Below are 20514 nucleotides of genomic sequence, written 5' to 3' on the forward strand. Positions count from 1 at the left end.
TGCACTTTCATAGAAATGTCAAACTACAGAGCTGGAAATGATTAAAGCTCTAAGAGCGCCATGTCACGTCTAGGATTGAAGTGAATCACGAGTAATTATAGAGACAGACGATTAAGCAGATAACTTTTCTGTACACTGCTGCTGGTATGCAAAAGCTTGTATTCATGTTCATTTTGAAGACGAGGTAAAAAAAAAAGGGTCTTTGCATCTTGGAAAGAATACCAACCCATGCCTTCCAAGGTATCTTGCACATTTGCCTACCCGTTCTTGATTTAGAAAATAAGCAGTGCTGAAATGCTTGTTGTATTTGGCCAGATGGGAAGAACAGTATTCCAGGAATTTCATGCATCTAAAACCTTTTGCCCACAATTCTGCTGAGGGAGACGCACAAAGTCACATTCATCAGCTATTAACAAGAAAAAAAACCACATACCCGTGGTCCCTGGTCGCCTTGATCACCCTGCGGAAGGAAAGAAAGAGAATTTGTCTTGAAATGGAAGAGTCGAACACACACTGAAAAACGCACACAAATACATTAATAAGCCAAGACTCACACCGAAATCATTGAGGCGTAATTTAGAACACATTGATAAAGCAAAATAATGCAGGAACCCTCAACTATTCATTGTGGTCAAGACTAAAATCACTTATGATAACATGGACTGACATGAATTGAGTATGAGAGAAAGAGAGAGAAACTAGTGGTGTGAGGTTAGATGGGTTTGGTGAGGGGGCTGAGTGTGGGTGAAATTCATTGCCAGGCCAGATTTTATGCCCCAGAGATCTTTGGCTTTCTGCCTGTTTTGGGGGTAAATCTCTGAGGATGGAGCACGTTCCTGAAAGAGAAACTGTAAAGACGTTTGGTTTCGAATCAACCTGTATGGTGAAGCCTGTGGGTTTATCACATTAGAGTGAAACCGAACCAAAAGTATACTTTTGTTTGAAAGAACTGAAGGAAGACCAAATGTTAGACACTGAATTATACCCTTAATCTGTCTAGAATCGGATAACTGAACATCTTTAACCCACGTCATTTGATGAGCTTAGCTCTCCTGTTGGCTGAGTTACAATTTAGCCACAGCAGTAACTTCAAACAAACTTGAATGTAATGCCTGAGCAATTTCAAATAAAACAGCTTTTGGAATTTTTTGTAATTTTTCATTGGGCAGTCGTTCCAAACCCCGGTGTAATGGGAAAACAGTTGTGAATGGCCACGTTGATGCTCGCTCTATTCGTCTTGGGTGGGAGAATGCACACAGTTGTTTTTCATTTCATTAAACTGCAGATGAAGTGGTTCACATGAGAGGCATGAACATGCATCTAATCAGTGAGACTCACTTATTCATGATTGTCATAACGGACAATCATCATCCACAAGCATCTAAATCTGGTTTTATAAGTCATGCTTATGGGTTCTATTTTCTGCTTTAAGGGGCGCCAAAAGCAAAAATCACACTATTGATTCATTATGTTGGTCATCAACATCAACACCATTCCACACTTCACATTACTGGAAATCATAAGTTACCAAAAAAAACACACAAGTTAATGCAGTTGACAACTCTGATCATCTGTTTTTCTTGTGTTGTTTCTGTGTTTGACTTTAGCTCTGGTTAGCACTCTCACGCTATCTCATTGTATTTGTCTTTTTCATTTTGGACAAAATATGCATAAATGCTTAATTTATTCTTTGCTGAGGAATATAAAGGACTTTTACACACCAAAAAGGCCTTGCTTTACCCCAGTAGCAGTTTTAGAGGTCTGCACTTTAAAATTACTTAATGGCCACCTGTTCCCATTATGAATTCAGGAACTTAATCAAGTTTGGTGTGAATCAGAGGATCACGTCTTTCAAAGCAAAGCTACGGTCACACATTTGTCCCCAAGTCTTGCAGACTTATAAAGAGACAGTGTGGTTATTTTGCATGCTCCACTGCTGTTTTATGGAGGAATGCTCAGCGAAGCATTTAAGGGCTTCAACTTGGGCTCCGGCTTTCAGTCATTAACGTTCTGTGCTGTGGATTTGTGAACGACGGGAGAATTTAAATATTCAGACTGGGAGACTTAAGGTCAGGATGACATGAATGTGAATTATAGCAGAAAATACAAAGTGACACTCTCTATGGACAAATTAACTGTGAGTGGAGAAAAAACAAAGATCTTTATTGTCTTTACCAGCAAAAATGTATGAGAATATTCAATACTGAATTTCGGATGGATTGAACATATGAGAAATAACATGTTAATGAGTGAGCTTTAGATTTGCTGGGATTTTATAACTGTTGGCCAGGATAGCTGTTTCACTGTTTTCAGTCTTTATGCTAAGCTAAACTAACCACCTGCTGGCTGTATAGCTAGATCTACATTATAGTCATGAATAAATCAATTACTCACCTTTTCACCCTGCGGACCTGGAGGACCCTATGAAGACAAAAAAAAAGGTTGTTGAAAGCCTTTGACAACACATGAACATGACAACACATTTTTTTCTACACAATTTTGCTGCCTCTGCAGTTGCTAGGAAGAAAATGCTCTGCATTAAGCTGTGTGATTGGTGATTCAGCTATACATTTACAGGGCTGAGCAATAGTGATTTAATCAGAGACAAATTTCAAATGGCACTAAAACTGACCGATCATATCTCTCCTCTGAATTGGTGGACTTTGCTATTGCTAAATTTATGACAAGTTACACGGATTATAATCTAGCGAAAAAACAAAGAGTTATGAGTTAAGAGTTATGATACCAAGTGTACGGATAACACAGCTTGTGTTATCCATACATTTTTGTGACTAACTCTTAATGAAAAGTTGGAGTAAGTCGGCAAAGGAAAACTTGCACCATGGTATAATTTGGTGCAGAAAACGAATGCTTTTGAGAGACATTTCAATGCAATACCTCTGGATGCTGGATGACAGGATCAACCAATGTGAGCGTCTAACGCTAATGGCTGCTTGGTTGTGTACGCACTGCCATGATGTTTAGACTTACATGACATTTTGTTGGTTTTGTGCGTTGGGAGTGCGATGAGTGATGAGGCAATTATTTATAGGGAGTATTTGCTTATAAAATTAGAAACTTTTTGATTTGGTGGTGACTCTCACTCTTGCATTGCTAAGGCTGGACTAGCATGTTTCTTTGTTTCAGAGCTGGAATAATCATTGATAACTTTTGCAGTAGGATAAGAGAGGACACAGTAAGTGAGGCTGGTAGTTTGCTTTTTTTTTCCAGCAATGAGGGCAGGAGGGTCAAAGGGCAAAGGTTTAAGAGTCACAGTTCACTACGGCTCCAAGGACACCACAACAAAATGTAAAAGACCAGAGTGATGAGTCACATAAGCCAAAAAACAAACAGTGCTGCTAAACAAGGCCTAAACATCATGAAGTTAGAGAGAGAGGGTGAAGTCAAAAGGTTAACAATTGAATGTTGATGAAACTAACTTTGTGTACTTTCTGACATCTCTTTCAGCATTTGATTAAAATACCCTGTCACAGTTTGGGAAGCGGTACCTTATGCATTATAGACAGCAGGGCTTAAACAAACATACAATTAAACCAAAAAGAGGCCCAAATCAAGTCCATGTTTACTTAGAGGATCAAATCCAACAATCTCCAACCAAGTACTGGCAGGCAGATTGTAAAAATGTGCCCTAAACAAGAGGAACACTTTTTCTTCTTTCTTCTTGTCTTTTTTTGTTTTTTAAACACAGCAGTTTTTGTCAGGCAGTTTTGCATCCAGTGTGTGTCAATCAGCAGGCAAAGGGCTCCTGGGTGGGCTCTGTACACAACCAGAGACTAAAATAAAAGGGTTTGACAATTAGGTGTGCATCCACACGCTTGAGCCTAATGAGCTTGTGTTCAAAAATAGTATTTTTAACACTCAAATTCAGAGGTGGAACTTTGTATGCTGGGCTCCTTTTCTTGTTCTGAGGTCAGGCTTTTGGAAAATCTAACTTTGGAAAAACCAGTATTAGATCAGTGTCAGTGGAGTGACTAACTGACCACCCGCCTCGCAACAATGTTCTTCAGCCTGTACAGGAACTGAGAAAGATTGCTGTGCCATATATAACAATGCTGATCTGTATTCCATATAAAAAAGCTATCTGTCAAATATATTTGATTGTTATCTGGTTGTTGGATGAAGTTAGTATTACTGCAATGATTTGGGAAATTGTTAATCCTTTGTCACTGTTTTGTTGCTGCCATAAAAATGCCACATAAACTCTTCAGTAATTAAGATATGCAAAAGGAATGTTTATTCAGCTGTCAGCCTTACAACTACAGCTAACAGCTCTGCAGTGATCACTTTTCTAAGCCAATGAATTCTAAGCTAGAACATGATTTGAATACAAAGAAATCAGACAGACACGGAAAGGTACACTGACAGTAATCCACAGACTGATGACATTAGTATGGTACCCGTGTTTGGATACTGTCCCTGCAAGTCTATGGACCAGTGACCCTGAATAGCAGGCCTGCAGACACAGACAGGCTTCCATTGCATTGGCACACAACAGCACAGTCTAAAACTGAAATGCTCCAGACGTAGTCCAGCAGTTTTCTTCAGCCAATTTCAACCACACTGCTCTGGGAGAAGTGAGAAGTAGCCAGGTTTCTGCCTGCTCAGTGCCTCTGGACATTATTTTTGATGCGTAGTTAACTATCCGTAGCTTTTCGTTTATGTATAAGATTATGTATGTACGTATAGAAGTGCTTGTGTTACCGACTGGATCTGCAATTCGACTTGGTCATGGGGTTGTGAACCTGTACAGCAATCTTGTCCCATCAATTCAAATACTGTACAAGACAACTGTGTTTGCTTGTACAGACCCAGAAAGGAAATGCAGCATTAATACACACACACATCTAAGGAGGTGGTCCTGCTGTTTACTCGACTAGCCATAGACACAGCCACCACAACACACTTGTAAACACAAAATGTGCCATTTTGAAAACAATGTTTCCGATTGCGGTTCCCCGGGGAGGAATAACAGAGGCAACATATTGGAATCAAATGTGACTTTTACTTTTATAATGGTGTAGTGGCATTCCAGAGGGGCTAATAAGTTTCCAGCTTGTTCCTGAAAATGGAAGGCAGCTACAGAACATCAACGCAGGCTTTTTGTTGTGAAGGAAAAATTGCCTTTGGACAATAGGAGGTGATTGACATGCTGTTGCTGCAAACATAAAAAAGGGTGCAACAAAGAAATACATAAATACACCCGCTACAGCTTTTTGCACAATCCTGCTTAACATCTGGCAATGAAAAATATAAATAGTTGGCATACAAAATGACTAGGCTAAATGACTGGGCACCACAAGTTTGTGGAAAGAAATTTAAACTCTGCTTTATATGATTTAACATATCAATGACTGCAGTAACATAATGAAACTTGAACAAATCCATGTTGAACTTCCATAACAGGGCAAAGATTCATCATTTTTTGAGTGGGAATAAATGAGGTAAATGGGGTCATATGTGTTAGATGTACAATACATTCTGCAATAGGTATGTCAGATAAATCAAATACATCTGATGAACAATGTAAGGCTATCAGGTACTGTCATGTTCTCATTTTAAACTGTAACCTTTGATAATCTTATGTTTGTTAATCTGTATCAGACAAATGTAACTGCACTTTATTCAGCAGCATTTACCTAAAGATTTGTTCCTCACAATAGCTGAAAAGCTACTTTTGACTCATTCAACCATACCTTGCTGCAAAAGCTTGTCCATTTTACTCAACCATCTGGCTGTAAAGCATGTGGAAATGATTTCGCTACACAGTCTGCACCAACTCATTATAAGGCCCATCATTTGCACATCACTTGGACAGACAGCATCCACTGGAGCTCTTTCAAAAGGCTTAAGCCATTACAGTGAGGGTCTTTTATAGAGACTATTAAATAGTCCTCCTGCAAAGACTATTTCAAAGACGCAAACTGTACTACAGTAGAATTGCAGCGGGTGTCTATTTGTCAAGCCGTCTCTGCAGCTTTGTGGTTTCAGTCTGCCCCAAGGAAGGTTTCTAATCAGCACCTGTGTATGCTTTTCACATCTTTTTTTTTTACTGCTTCTGCTCTGGCTCTCTTTCAAAAGCAGCCCTCCAGCAGGTGCTCCATGGCTCATCAGGCTGCTTCTGTTTGATCAAACGTATTCGCTGTGCGTTAGCGAGTTATTTAGCTTAACAAGATTAAGCCTTTGTAGTCTGTTCAACTCTTTCGTAGCTATTCAGACTACACTGGATTCTCTAATGGCCACATGCATATCTGAAAAACTGTAAACTATTATCTAATGTTCTTGCAAGGAATAGTTTTACATTGTTGTCAATTGTCTGTGAACTTCAGAGTTGCTGGTGGGCAGATTGATTGTCCTTTGGAGAGAGCAAGGCTTACTTCAGAGAGAGCAAGGCTTATTTCAGGTTTACTGACAAAAGCAACTTAAAATATCAAATATGTCCATCATATGTGTGGTGATAAACACAACATTACAGTTGCGACACAGCAGAACACCCATTTATTGAAAATGACACATATAACGTTGATGGTAAGCCTCACATCTTCTGCTGCTTTACTTATGTCAAACTTCCGTCATGAGATGATTTGTAACAGAACATCCTGTGTGCATGATATCGTCGAGTTTATGGTGGACCACTGGATCAGGATTAAGCTTTTTTCTATCCAGATACATGTCTAGTTTCTTATTCTCAGCCAAACCATGACCACTGTCTCCTGCAATGGCCTGAATGAGCTGTTGGTATGAAAGGGAAAAAAAGTGAGGAGAAACCCCTGCCACCTTTAAAAGAGAGTGGGGGAGAAATATGGAAAGGTCTGCAGGGAAATATAAAAAGGCAATGAGAGCTCGGACCAAACCCACAAGCAACGTGGAGAGCATTGCCATTCAAATCTGACAAATAACTTACTTCACTTCATATTATAAGTAAAGACTAACTGATGTTCAATAAAATGATACTGGCACTGAGGTACATTTCGTATGTGGCTCCTGCTTAGCTGAATTGAAAACATTGCACAACTACAGCATATTTTTGTTCTGTCTTGATCTGCCTTTAATTATACAGAAGCTGGAGGAGTGGATATTATTTTTTCATACATTTTGAGTAAAGTGTTGGTATCCTCCTATACATTCAGTTTTACTAAACTGACCTTAAATTGATTGGGCAGACTGGTTCCTCTACTTCCTTATTGACAGTTGGTTACAGTAACCTAGAGAAGCAGTGTTACTGAATGTAGACATAACTATGTTCACCAAAAAACTCCACTGGGCACCTTTACATTGAAATTATTTTGTCAAACTACATTCCAAAGTCAAGAATAAAGTCTCTTGGTCAATTATATTATTTTTCATCTAGATTATTGGGTTATACTTTCTCCCTGCAATGCTAGATTTCAACTGCTGGAGGCAAAATAACAATGTGATGATAACAATTAAGAAAGGATTTGAAATCTAAGTAAAAATGCTAGTGCTTTACCAGTATCAAGCCCTGAGTTTGTTTTTACTAACATTTTAATTTGTGATCTCTATGTGTATGTTTATGTATATGTGATTTATTCATTGACTGACTGATTGGAATACCCAAATTCTGTATTTCCTGTGGTATTTACAGAATAAGGTCCCTTTTTCTTAGGCCTGTAATTAACAAAGAGAAATAGTTCAATCTATAACTCATAAAGGATATCCAGGCATCATTCACACCAACTCAAAAGCAGAGACTGTAAGCCTGATTTCAAGATGTCTCACATAAAAGACGTTGAGACAGTGAATATCCATTCTTCACATTCTTACTCTCCTATAATTGTCTGGAAACATGATGGATGAAAGCTTGACAGTGCTCGCCTGACTATGCAGCACGAGGCGAGGGGCTGGCTCACGTCCACAGTTTTAGCTGTTGTTGACTTGAGCAAAATAATTCTCGTGGGTTTGGCGGCGAGCTGCTGGTGCAATCTTGTGAAGCAATCCACCTAATCCAACAAGATGCAAAAAGTCAGGAACAGGGAATCTGCATGTAACCTCTGTCTGGATTCAGCTGTATTAGTTTTCATCACAGTGACCTGTTAAACGTATCGAGGTCCAGAAAATCAATCCATCAAATGGGGCTCATATCCTTGTTGTAGAACCTGTGCCAACTGGGCTGGCAGCAGTTGCTGTAGCCCGAACTGCCGGCCACATGGATCCAATCATCTCACCCTGGAGCACTGGCATCCCTGAGAGTGCAGGCCAACAACTACCGCTTTTACAACCTCTTCTTTATGGGCATATGGTTTTCTAACACAGCTACACAATATTAATAAACATGTGTGTACACAGGAAGTTAAGCAAAGCAATCCTCCAGGCACCAAGTGTTGACAGCGAATGAGGAACTGAAGAAGGGGCAGGTGAGGAGTGCAGCTCACTCAAAAATGGGAAGAAGGCCAACATAAAGGAGTTGAAAGGACTAAACCCTGAATTACGCACTTTATGGAGTAAAGCTGAGCATCATGTTTGCCATACATTGAAACAAGAAGAGTTGTAAATCATGGAATAGTTTGACATTTTGGGAAATATGCTTATTCGCTTTCTCACTGAGAGTTATATGAGAAGATTGATACCAATCCCACAGCCATGAGTGGTATTGATCTTTTCATCTAACTCTAAACAAGAAAACAAATAAGTTCATTTCCAAGAATATGTGACTAATTTCTTTCAAGATTGCAATCTACCAGCAGCAGTGGGGTATTTTTATGAGTTATTCTTGTTGCACTGCAAAAGAAGAATTTGCGTAGTATCTTTTTTTTTCTCACATTTCCCATAAGCTCTTTTACCAAGCAAAGTAGATATGTCCCATCTGGATTCATGAATGTAATCAGCTGCACTGATACAAGAGCGGCGGCACAGCAATTGCAAAATTCTCATTTAGCCATTTGCAGCTAAAAGCCTGATGTGGAAATCATTGGAAGGGAATATACTCAATTCCAAAGCTGGAATGCAGTAAAATACATCCAGTTAAAACACAGATCTATATGTACACCTCCATCTGTTAGTTCTGCATGGGAACCCTCAATCATATTACCGTCAGGGCCCTGGGGGAACTTTTTTCAAGGCGGGAAACTAATGGAGGACAGGGATGTGAGTAATCAGAGCAGAACAGGCAGGAACGGACGACCACAAGTGGCTGGTGCTCGTTGGGGGAATCTGGACGCAGAGGTTAGGCAGGGATAGGGAAACCACACTGGAAAACTGACTTGGGAATGGCATCTGGTTCCCATATCCACAGTGTATCACAATTAGCCGGCATAAAATGACTTTAATGTGTGTGTATGTGTTTGCGAGGGTGCGTCTGCTTGTTGTTATGTGTTGGATGTTCTTGTGGAAGCGGCGACGCTGTGAACTGAGGCAGTCTGATTTGTTATAGGTGCGTGTTTCATAAGTGAAGTGTTAAGATGCAAATCAAACATGGAGGACGTTTGAATTCACAATCTCAGTCAGGCGAAGGTCTCGTCATTCCTGAGGAGGGGAGACATTTCAACAGCTTTAACCAAATGGCAGGCAAAGAACAGCCAAATCTTTTTCTGTGCAATATGTAAGGAAATGTCTGAGCCACAAAATTCTTGTTGTTGATATGAAATGTTAAAAAAGGGACAATGTTTCAGTTGGATTTCTTTCACTTTCTTCTGTTGATTTGATTAGAACCACACATTGGCAGCTCCACTTTCCTCATCATTTGATGTTGTCAGTTGGAGGAAAATTCCTCTCAATCAAAAAGCTGTCAAACTTTTTCTCAACCTTCAAGCATCGCAATCATACTGTGCTAATTCATCTATCAAGCTAAGGTAGTAATAGTCAGTTTCCTCTGTCAGTATTCAGCCAACTGCACTATTGACTGCTTCACATCACAGCGTGTAAACCTCATAGTTAGCCCGAGCGCTGCCATTCGTCGTCTGCTGACAGACAAGAGCTGCTGATGGGCACAGCGTGAGCAGAGGGCTGACTAAAAAGGTCAAACTCTTAATGTTGTCACATCCAATGCCAGTGGGCCTCCTCAGGCTCCGTTGCCCCTACGAGCCCAAATAAACACTGTCATATCAGATAGATCCACTTTTAGCTCTTGGTGGGCTTCTTCAGTGTTAAAAACAATTCCAACGCCTGCATGTATGTGTGTGTGTGTGTGTGCTTGTTCTCCCTGGAGCTGATACAAGACTGTTAAACAGGCGACATAACAAAAAGTGTAAAATAACACAACATCTAAAATGTGCGGGGCCTCTCTCAACTCTAACTTGGAGTTCATTTTAAATAAACTGGCAAATCTTCTCCCTCTGTGGGGCAAAAGTGATCAAAGTTCAGATGGAATATGTTTTATTAACAGGTGTGGAGCTATGGTGCATAGCAGATGAAGGATGAAGAGTAGAGGGCTCCTCTGCTTCACCCCCACGTGCCTCTAATCCTTCCACCGCAGATGCATAATTCATACGTTGTGACAGATCATCCTCAACCTGAATCGTTGGTATCTCAGCTGAAGATGCAGGGAGGAGGAAACTATCTGTCAAATACACATACAGATGCAACCAGCTTTATTTACCTCATTGCTAATATGACTAAACTCTTGTAGACGTTTCATGTGCTGCACTGCGACTGGCCTGGTTTGAGACTCCAGTGTGGTATAGGGGTATGCACAGTGGGCTGAACATTGTATCGTTTTCAAATATTTCCCCTGCCTCGTGACCAGATTTCAAAGCAAGCTCATTTCTTCCTGTGTCTGTATCATTTTAATTTAGTATGGCATAGAGTCTGGTGTTAAAAAAGTACAGCTGACGGATGGTGTTAGTGGGTACTCAAGAGCCGCCTCAGGGATAGTGTTTTATGCTTGATTGGTGCTAAATGGTGTGCACGCAGTGGTGGGGGTTTCGGGTATATGTTTTGACACAGACTGCCCTTGAAGACCCGCAGAAGATGAAAAAAAGACAATGAAAAATGAGAAGACATGATCATTTGTTCCTCAGCTGTCATTCCACAGACTTTACTAACCTTTATGTACAGCTTAAAAAAAAAATTTCTCTGGTTTCAGTGGCAGGTTACAGCAAAGCATTCTTCTTGTAAATGCTGCCGGAGCTGAAAATCACCTCAAGGCCTATCTGTAACATCTCTCTGTTAATATTTTTCCAGTCTGTCTGAAGGACAAGAACAGAACATCACTTGACAACTGACCTTGTGATCCTATGTGAAACTAACACAAAACCTCAAGCAATGGAAAAGAAAAGGGAAATGAAAGCAAAGCGGATCACTTTTCCATGTCTGAACGGCAATCAATGAGGATCTTTCCTGATGAGTTTTGATTGAGGAGACCTACAGCAACCGCAGGTCCCTGTCCATTCATAAATGGCTGAGTCACAATTAAGTCACAGAGATTCTGTAATGGTTTCAGCAGTGGCGGGTTTGTTTGGTTCAGACGGCTGTGTACAATTTACGCTGTGTTCCCAGAGTTATGGAGGGAGCTGTTGAATATTCATAGCGATGTGTCCCCAGCCATCCCCCGGGTGGGCATATCAAAGGAGAAACCGCATTAGATCACTTTCTACTGTCTCTTTTTTAAGAAACTGGCACTGGGTTTTTTTTTTCTGAAACACATTTGGTGACCATTGGGTGAGTCATTGTCAGATCATTGCATTTTTGGAAGACATTTGCAGACTGCTCCGTTTTTAGAAATGCAATCAGTCACCCAGAGTTCCATTTTTTTTGTCTGTACTGTACTATAATCACAGCCATTATTTTGTTCTTAGTGCAGTAGGGATTCATTTTCCCTTACCTACAGTAAAACTGGAGACCTCTAACAACATTTATAGCACCTTCTCTTACTTAGAATGACTTCATGAGAGAGTGATTTGTTGGACGCAACTGGAACACTGTCAGGTACTAACTGTACTGTACAGTATGCAAACCTGATTTACTATGTCTCACCCAAAGGAACAATCCCAAAAGTACCAAAACACAAGCAAATTCAAGCCCTCCGTATAAGAACATGTCAGAGACAACGTTTGTTGGACTTCAGTCAGCTCCTGAGACATCTCCCAGTGATTTTATTTGTCAGACGTAAGAGCTGGCGAGAGAGGCTGAGAAGTAAGACCACCTGCACTTACTTACGTCCCAGAACCCCAGGAGCGAGTGTCTGAGAAGGCTCTGAGGATTAACTTACGACTTTTACGGCTCAGTCGGCACACGCTATTATACCTATTCAATCACACTTGCCTCTGGACTATAAATAATTTTAACAGAGGACTCTCACTCTCACACTCACGCACACACACACACACACACACACACACACACACACACATACATTGCCCGCTTGACCTGGTTATACAGAGAACTGTCACAAGGCTTGGTGCTTATGTATGGATTTGTCTTCATCTTTGGGGGGGAAACTCTGAAGTTTTCCATCTGTTAAGGAGAGTGCATCTGTGATCTGCCGGCAGTGTAATGAGGTGAGATAATCTTTTCGGGTGCAGCGAGCTGGCATGGACGGAGGCTGGTAGCAAGGATATTACAAACCAGACTGTATAGATGACAGGGAACGAGTCCCTATTAGGGGAAGGCAGGGATGAAGAGATTATTTTAATAATATAGTCAGACTGTGTGGTGTAACTGAGATTTTTGGTGGCACATTTGTCATAATCAGATGTCTTTCAAATCAATTGTAAAAACATAGCTTAGTAGTTTTTTGTTTGCTGTACAGCTTTTAACAATTGTATTTTAACCTTTTTTTGCATCATACTTAAAGGAATAGCTCAACATTTTTGCTAGCCCATGACAGCCAGCAGCCAATTAGCCTAGCTTAGCATGATGACTGGAAAACAGGAGGAAACAGCTCACCTGGCGATGCCCACAAGCTCTCTAATAGACAGATTATATTTTGTGTTTGATCTGTACAAAAACAGACTAGCTTTTTCCCCATTTCCAGTCTTCATGCTAAGCTATGCTAATTGACTGCTAGCTGTAGCTTCATATAGCGTGAAGTAACAAGAGTATTATTGATCTTCTCATCTAACTCTAAATAAGCAAACTTCCCAAAATGTCAAACTAGTCCTTGAATATGACCTCATTGTTCTTTTCATGTAAATTGCACTTGACTTCAAACAGTGAATAAATATTTGCTGGACCTTTACTCTGGAAAAACTCATCTGTTTTGCCACTGGATGTTTGTTACTTTTTAGCTGCGGCATCCCGCAGTCATGTTTTGCTGTTGCTGTGTTGGAGTTTTTACCTTTACAATGGCTAGAACAACTGGAGAAGATGCGAAGCAGGCATACTTACAGGAGGTCCTGAAAAAGACAGGAAAAAATACTTGGTTAGAGTGTTTTCAATCAGCAAGCAAACAGAACCCAGATCATCAATGAAACCACATAGCCAAATAAGTAGGACGGGAAATCAGGCAGAGAAATTCTTCCATGGGAAGGAACATTTCATAAAGATGCAAGACTTTCATGATGCGTTCACCAACATTCTATTTCTGTATATCCCACTTGTCTTTTCCCCTTATTATTATTGTTAAAGACAATTTCTATCTGGTTTCCATGCTGTTAGGCCAACAATGACCACTAAGCCTGATGATCTGATTTTAACATTTGTAAGTGGCTCTAATTTCACTACAACAAGGGGTTGTGTGCATGTTGAAAAAAATTCCCCCACGTTTTTGTGAGGTGACATTCGTCTTTTTCCCCCAATTACTGTCGCTCATTGGACTGTATGCCAATACACGCGGGGCTCCTCAGAACCCTGCAAATCATTTTATGTCCTTAGGTTCTTATTAAAAAGGAACCCAGCTGCTTTAACCCCCAAAAAATAAAGGGATTTTATTTTTACAAGTCCAATGTCCTTGAACTGTTCTTCTTCATGACCAAAGGAAAGTGCAAATTGCTCCTGCAGCTGGGGCATTTTAAGGAGCCGTGTGTTTGAGGCTCACTGGGCTGCACTTCTGTAGCATTGTTTTATGGATCGTTGAGTTACAGTAGACCACTTAGCTTTTAATAAACCTGCTACGCAGTGTTTTTTTTCTTTTGACATGTCCCACTGTGTCGACTGGCTCAGTACAAAGTGTTCGACTCGCAATTATGGAAACTCAAAGCAATGTGTTGAAAAATGTACAATATCCTATAAAGCACATACTCACTACTGCAAAGGTATACAGAAATTATTCAAGCATTACAAATTTTGGAAGTTGATGGCCTTAGTTAGACCAAAAACAACACTTGCTGGAATATAATCCATGTAAAATTAAATTGTCTGTGACATCATGTACTTCAGTTTAATTCACTCTCAGTTTCACTTTCTCTTCTGTTCTCATGTTGGTGCTTTAACTCATTTCCTCTGGGTGTTGTCATCCTACTGCTTTTTGCTGACCACAGTCACTAAAGAATGTAAAGGTAACTCAATGGACTTGTATTGTAAGTGGTATGTGACTGATCACACAATGGGGAGAGTTGTTATAATGCACAAAGCAATAAAAAGATTTGCATGGCAGCTGCACTGGAGCTATCAAAGTTTTTTGTTGTTGTTTAGTCAAGAAAAGCAAGGCTTTGTTGTACTGATGCCCAACTGTAGAGATAAATGGCTCAATTTAAAGCTCAATTCCTCGTTTTGGGGAGGCAGCTACACGAGAAACAAGTACTGATTATACACATAGGGAAAATATGGGAGGAAACATTTAATACTTTCCAACATTGACCACCTGCTAGAACAGTTTGAGACTGTGGCTTTCACTGCTACAACATCTTACACTGTCATGCCACATTTTTCCTTTCCATATGTTACCGGTGAACAAACAAGACATCCTAATGAAGTATTCCATTCATCCTTAATGCACAGGTAAATATCACTGTGTCTTTTTCCTATGTCTTCTCTATGTCAGTTGTGGCCAAGTCGGGGTGAAAGCTTCCTATTGCCTTTGTAGAAGAGTAAAATGCAAAACACCTCGCCGTCAATTTGTGGGTAAACTCGCAGAGGCTTAGTTACTTTTGGTTAAAAAACGGATCATGAATTAAATATGCTTCCCTTCAACATCCACCACTGTTGAGAACTTAAAAGAAGGAAATTAGATTCACAGAAGACTTACAGTGCAGAATGCCTGTGCCCATCAAGGACTGAATTTTTCAGTCGTATAAATAATGTCTCGTAAATGCTTTTTCTTTCTCTTCTCTTGTGGAATGGGTACACAGAGTTTGACACTGGGCTCCAATAATGCAGAGTGGTGCCTTTATATTTATTTGTTTTGAAAGCTTCAGTGAATTTCACAAGAATATTGTTCAACCATTCCACTGCTTTCTGCTGCTCAACATATCCAGACAGCAAATGTAGCAGAAATAACTGAGCTATAACTGCATGCTAATATGCAGAATCACTTTAAGAGCATTTCAAGTGCCAGTATTGAAATTACATAAAGACTTCTAAAGCTTTGCTTTTGTAAAGCCACTTAAAGTCCATGAATGCTTTTGCAGAGGCTGCACATAACCAGTGAACATGCAAATAAAAGCTGCTTAAGTTTATAGTTTATGACATTCGTAAAAAAGACCCTCTGGAGGGTAAAATCTTTACTTCAGGTGGACTAATGTGGTCCAAATCAGTCTTATTTGACCACACACACTCCAGTCTGGTTCAGTACTGTAATGGAGGTATTATTACCACACAGTGGTGCAACCTGTCATTCAATTGTGCTCTATTTTTCCACATTTAATAAACCACTGTGCCAGTCCAGTTCAGATATTGTGAGTGGGTATGATTGTTTGCTTTTTGTCCAATTGATTTGTCAAGAGGAAGCCATTCACATTCTCCACTTTTGCTCTGGCTTACTAAAGAGCAAAAAAAAATCTCTTTGCACAATGGGTGTCATTTGAAATATGCTGGCACGGTGGATGTTTATTGGAACGTTAATCACTACGTAAACAAAGGTTGGCGGTATTTCAGACCTGCAGCCAACCAGAACATTGAACTGTTGTCTATCTGTCATTTGATTTTCCTTTTTTTTCTACATGCCCCCTGACTTTCAAGTCAGACATTGGATCTCTTTAGCATTATGTAAATCAGTGAAAAGTAAAGGCAGAGAGCCACGCCACACTGATCCGCATCTCGAAATTTTGAAACTTGGCCATTTACAGGATTGTAAATGAATTTGGCAAAATCAAAAATAAAGGAAGTAATAGAATCTTTGATATTCAAATAACAGACCTCGACTGATTAGGTTTGATTCCTGCGACTTTAAAAAGTAGTGGCTGGATTAAGTGGTAATAGCAGCAGTGTTTGTTTCTCAGGCTGTGAAATCAAACCACTTCCTTATTACTCAACCTCATTTAAAATTGGGACCTTGCTTTGCCCTGTCTTTCTAATTTCTTTTTCCAAGGGCAGCACTTTTGTTCCAAAGCGTTGGCTGTGCTCGCAGGAACGCTGCCACACTCCAGAGCCCATTATCGCTTTCACTATCAGGTGAGCCGAGTGTGGATGCGGCTCCCTGCCAAGTACATGTTCTCTCTGTGAATTCAATTTGTGGCGACACTTTCCGTCTGTAGGAGTGTCACTGCACAACATGTCCTTTTTCTAGATACTCGAGTGTCGCCTTGGCCAAGTTTGTTGAGTCAGCTCAGGAGAGAGCGTGAGCAGGAGGAGGGAGGAGGGAGGGGGGAGATCCTGCAAACTTGGAGCGGCCTTAGCGCATTACGACGACTTGTTGCTGAATATGTGAAGGCCAACATGTGTGGGCTTTTACTTACTGACGCTGAACAGAAGTACATCATGTCTTGGATCAGTATAGGAAGGTTAAAGTGTCACAAAAAAATCAGTTTTAACGAGTTCGGGCATCACTTTTACTTTCTCCTCGCTTCTCAAAGTGTCTCCCAGTTTTACTGTGAAAATCTGGTGTTTCTATAGCAACTGAAGCTGAAACAATCCGAGTGAACACTGAAACCACCAGGCCACAAATTACACATCTATAACCTATTTTGGCCTCCAAAGATATACAGTGTACTTTTACATGATTGTAAGTGCCGTATGAATTGCTGATGTCCTACTGAATTATTCCTTAAACGTTTCTGGATTGAGACTTCAGTGATCTTTGGCCACACACACACACACACACACACACACACACACACACACACACACACACACACACACACACACACACACACACACACACACACACACACACACACACACACACACACACACACACACACACACACACACACACACACACACACACACACACACAATAGACACAACTGCACATACCAGGTTCTCCATTGCGGCCTCTTCTTCCTCGCTTTCCCGGAGGTCCTGAAAAAAAAAAGAATATGGCACATTGTAGTGATTGTCTTTTTGTTTGTATAAGTTTCATATTCTTCAAGTATTCTCACAGTCAAACCGCCTTGCCGCAGGATGAGCAATGAGAGTCATTGAAAAATATTACCTTTGGACTACAAACACGTCAAAATCTCAAGATTCATTTTTGTCTCTATTTGGACATAAGCTGAGGTGAAAAAGGAAACACACACGTCTTACCACATAATACATAATTTTTTTTAGTTTTTCCTTTCTGCATGGATGCCCTGGTTTGTAATTTGTTTATCTAGACAGTATTTTCTGTTTGCCATTTTCCTGTCAACACTATCAATCAGCTAAAGCTCAGCTGGAGGAGTGAAACAATTACACGCTTTGGCAAGTTTTACACGACGCAGACTTGACTGGGGCGTATTGTAGGTTATTACAGGTAGTCCCCAGTTCCTGACAGAAAATTAAAACCTTCAGAAATTGGGAGCATCTCTCCTAAAATGACCTCCTCCTTCCTCCTGGAAACCTTGTCTTGAGGTTGGAAGCTGGAAACAAACTTTCTGCCACTAGCATTTTGTTTGGCCTTTGCATAAAAAATAGTGGGCTCACAATTTAGTCAAAGGGTGAGGCTATGACTTTCAGACTCGCTGGAAATTAAAAGTTATGCATTGGGACTCATGAAAAGAACTTGTCAACGTGCAGTGAAATGGATAATGTTCCACTCAGACATTAAAGAACCTGTCAGGATCAAAGAAACTGGAAGTTGATGTAACTAAGGAGGAACAATTCTCCCTGTCTGCTTCTGCATCACAGAAAATATCCAAATCCAATTTCAGGCGGCAACAATGCTCTGCAGAATTATTATGCAAATCATTTTGAAAACTCTTTTGACCTCTGTAGCACCAAAGAAAAGCATTTTGTCATCATGTTAGAGGTTTGAGATCATTATAGTCTTGTAATGGGGTTGGTGAAAGTTTCTGAACAGACTCTATGGCTCAACATTAATTGCCTGAGTGTCAAAGTTGCGCCTAGGATGACTTTGTGACACAGAGCTTTTTTTAACAGCTGAAAAAGTGAACTAAAAATACAAAACAACCACACTAATTACGAATCCAAATAACCTGATATGACCTCTCATTCCACAGCCAGTGCAAAAACCTATTTTAATGTTTCAGTATGTTGTCTAGTCAGTTTTTCTTTCTGTTACCATCCTGCCTATACATCCCTCTATAAGGAAGGAGAGTAGAGTTAGAATAGAAAGAGTAAAATAAAAAAGAGCAATGCCTTTCATGCTGCATTTGGCTTATTTATGACACTCCAGATGTGTTACTGGGGTGCAAAATGCAAGATTATGTTGCACAACCCTTTGTATGATGCTTAGTCCTCAGTTTGATCCCACTGTTTGGCTTGGATACAGCTTCCAACTCTGCTCTTTTGGACAATTTCCAGGATAATGTCAGGCGCTGCCAGCGAAGGGTCCAGGCACAGTTTAAAGTATGTAACCACAGGTGGAGTTTGACTTTCAATTTACTATGGTTCACGTCAACCCCCCGGTTTCTCCGTAGGTTTGTTTTTTAAGGTTTTAAAAGAAACAGAAGGGGCTTTACTGCACTTGGCAGCCACTTCATTATAGCTGACTTTGAAATGACACTTGACACCTCTTAGAGGAATATTTGGTATGACGATACGACATCCTCGTGATTTTCGGTGGTACATTTTGGACAACTTCTGAGAAAACTCTCCTCACATGGGAGCTGGTGGTCCAGACAAAATGCCCCACATTATTTTCAGATATCATCATGAGTCACAATATTCATCACGATATTTTTCATTCTGATTATAGACTGAAAAATGAGACTGCCACACACCCAAAACTGTACCAATTCAGAACACCATTTAAAGACTTTTGTAGCACGTATGCCAACAAAAATGCTATAAAATTTCAGTTTATGAAACACAAATGAAAGGATAACTTAACAAAGTCTATCACAATCAGTCCAAGCTGTTTCTCAGATGTATCATAAGATATTAAGATAAAAAAGCTCCGGTAACAAATAAAATGAATAGGGCTCAAACTGGGTCTTGAAGTGCTGAGAGATCCTGAGCTGCCTGTCAATGCAAAACATCACTCTTGCTCTAAAACATTGCAGTTGGCCTGCCTTTTTTCTCACTGCATCCCAAATACGGTCATGGAACAGTGGTTTCAGAAAAAAAGATTTTTTTAAATGTGGCAGCAGATTTCATGATGAGGGTCAGCAGCTATGAACAATCTGTTGAAATCTTTTCAACCTTTTCAACAGCTTTTGAGTCTGGAAATATACGATATAAATCAAAGCGAATTTGTTGTTCATTCAAGTGCTTTTGGTCTGACATAACAAAATGGACTGCGGTGTTGTGTATTGTGTTTTTTTCATTGTGTTATTTCGTGGCTTTGTATTTTATAAATCAAAGAGCAGAAAGTTGCCTTCGAAAGCAGCTTCAGCAGACACAAATGGCATGAACATACTGGTAATTTAAAAGAAACAAAAAGACAACTGGAATTGAAATTGAAGAATACTTCTAAAAACTAACCTGCATTATTAAATATCAATAATTTACCAGATTTAGAGCTCACTTACTATACCTCACTATACCACAATGAGCTACATCAGTGTTTTATACATTTTTTTAATGTTGTGCCCCACCAAGTTAAGTTAAATCCCATTGACATAACTAGAGCACAAACTACATTACTACTACTACAACTACTACACTGACAGTAAACTTGAGAGAAAGATTGGTTCTGTCATAATTCGTATTTGATCATAGTGTTTGCTGAATGATGAACACCTGTTTTTCTCTTCTTCCTTGTGAAAAACCAGCCTATCATATTGTTTTGCTTTCTAAAAAAAAAATGTCACTGACAGGAATCGACAGTAGACAACAAATGGAATTTAGATTTCTTCTGTAGAAGTCTGTTTCTGTAGAAGACTGTAGGACCACATTGCAAATTGCAATTTTGGCCAGTGAATATCTAATGTTGTCATATTGCCCGTCACCGCAGTGTTTTTAAGTTGTTGTTTTTTTTCTGAAATCACATAAAAGTTGTCTTGTTGCTCAAATGCAATGAATCACACAGGCTGTAAAGGGCGTTGGAGCATCTGTTAATAAGATGTTTATTGATTGTGATGTGAATGGCACCAAGTTAACTGTAAGAACAGCATGAAA

At 39.9% G+C, this 20514-nt stretch overlaps 1 protein-coding gene across 1 annotated transcript in view; it reads right to left on the minus strand.

Annotated features, from left to right (window-relative positions):
• LOC134006288 (collagen alpha-1(XXV) chain) overlaps positions 1–20514 on the minus strand; it is a 141896-nt gene that overhangs the window by 45558 nt on the left and 75824 nt on the right. The window contains exons 3-6 of the mRNA XM_062445374.1: positions 17269–17313; positions 13303–13310; positions 2395–2421; positions 434–460 (exon numbers count right to left, since the gene is read on the minus strand). Of these exons, the coding sequence (XP_062301358.1) occupies positions 434–460; positions 2395–2421; positions 13303–13310; positions 17269–17313 (107 nt within the window). The remainder of the gene's footprint in view (positions 1–433; positions 461–2394; positions 2422–13302; positions 13311–17268; positions 17314–20514) is intronic.

This window comes from Scomber scombrus, chromosome 23, assembly GCF_963691925.1.
Source record: "Scomber scombrus chromosome 23, fScoSco1.1, whole genome shotgun sequence".
NCBI classification, from domain to species: Eukaryota; Metazoa; Chordata; class Actinopteri; order Scombriformes; family Scombridae; genus Scomber; species Scomber scombrus.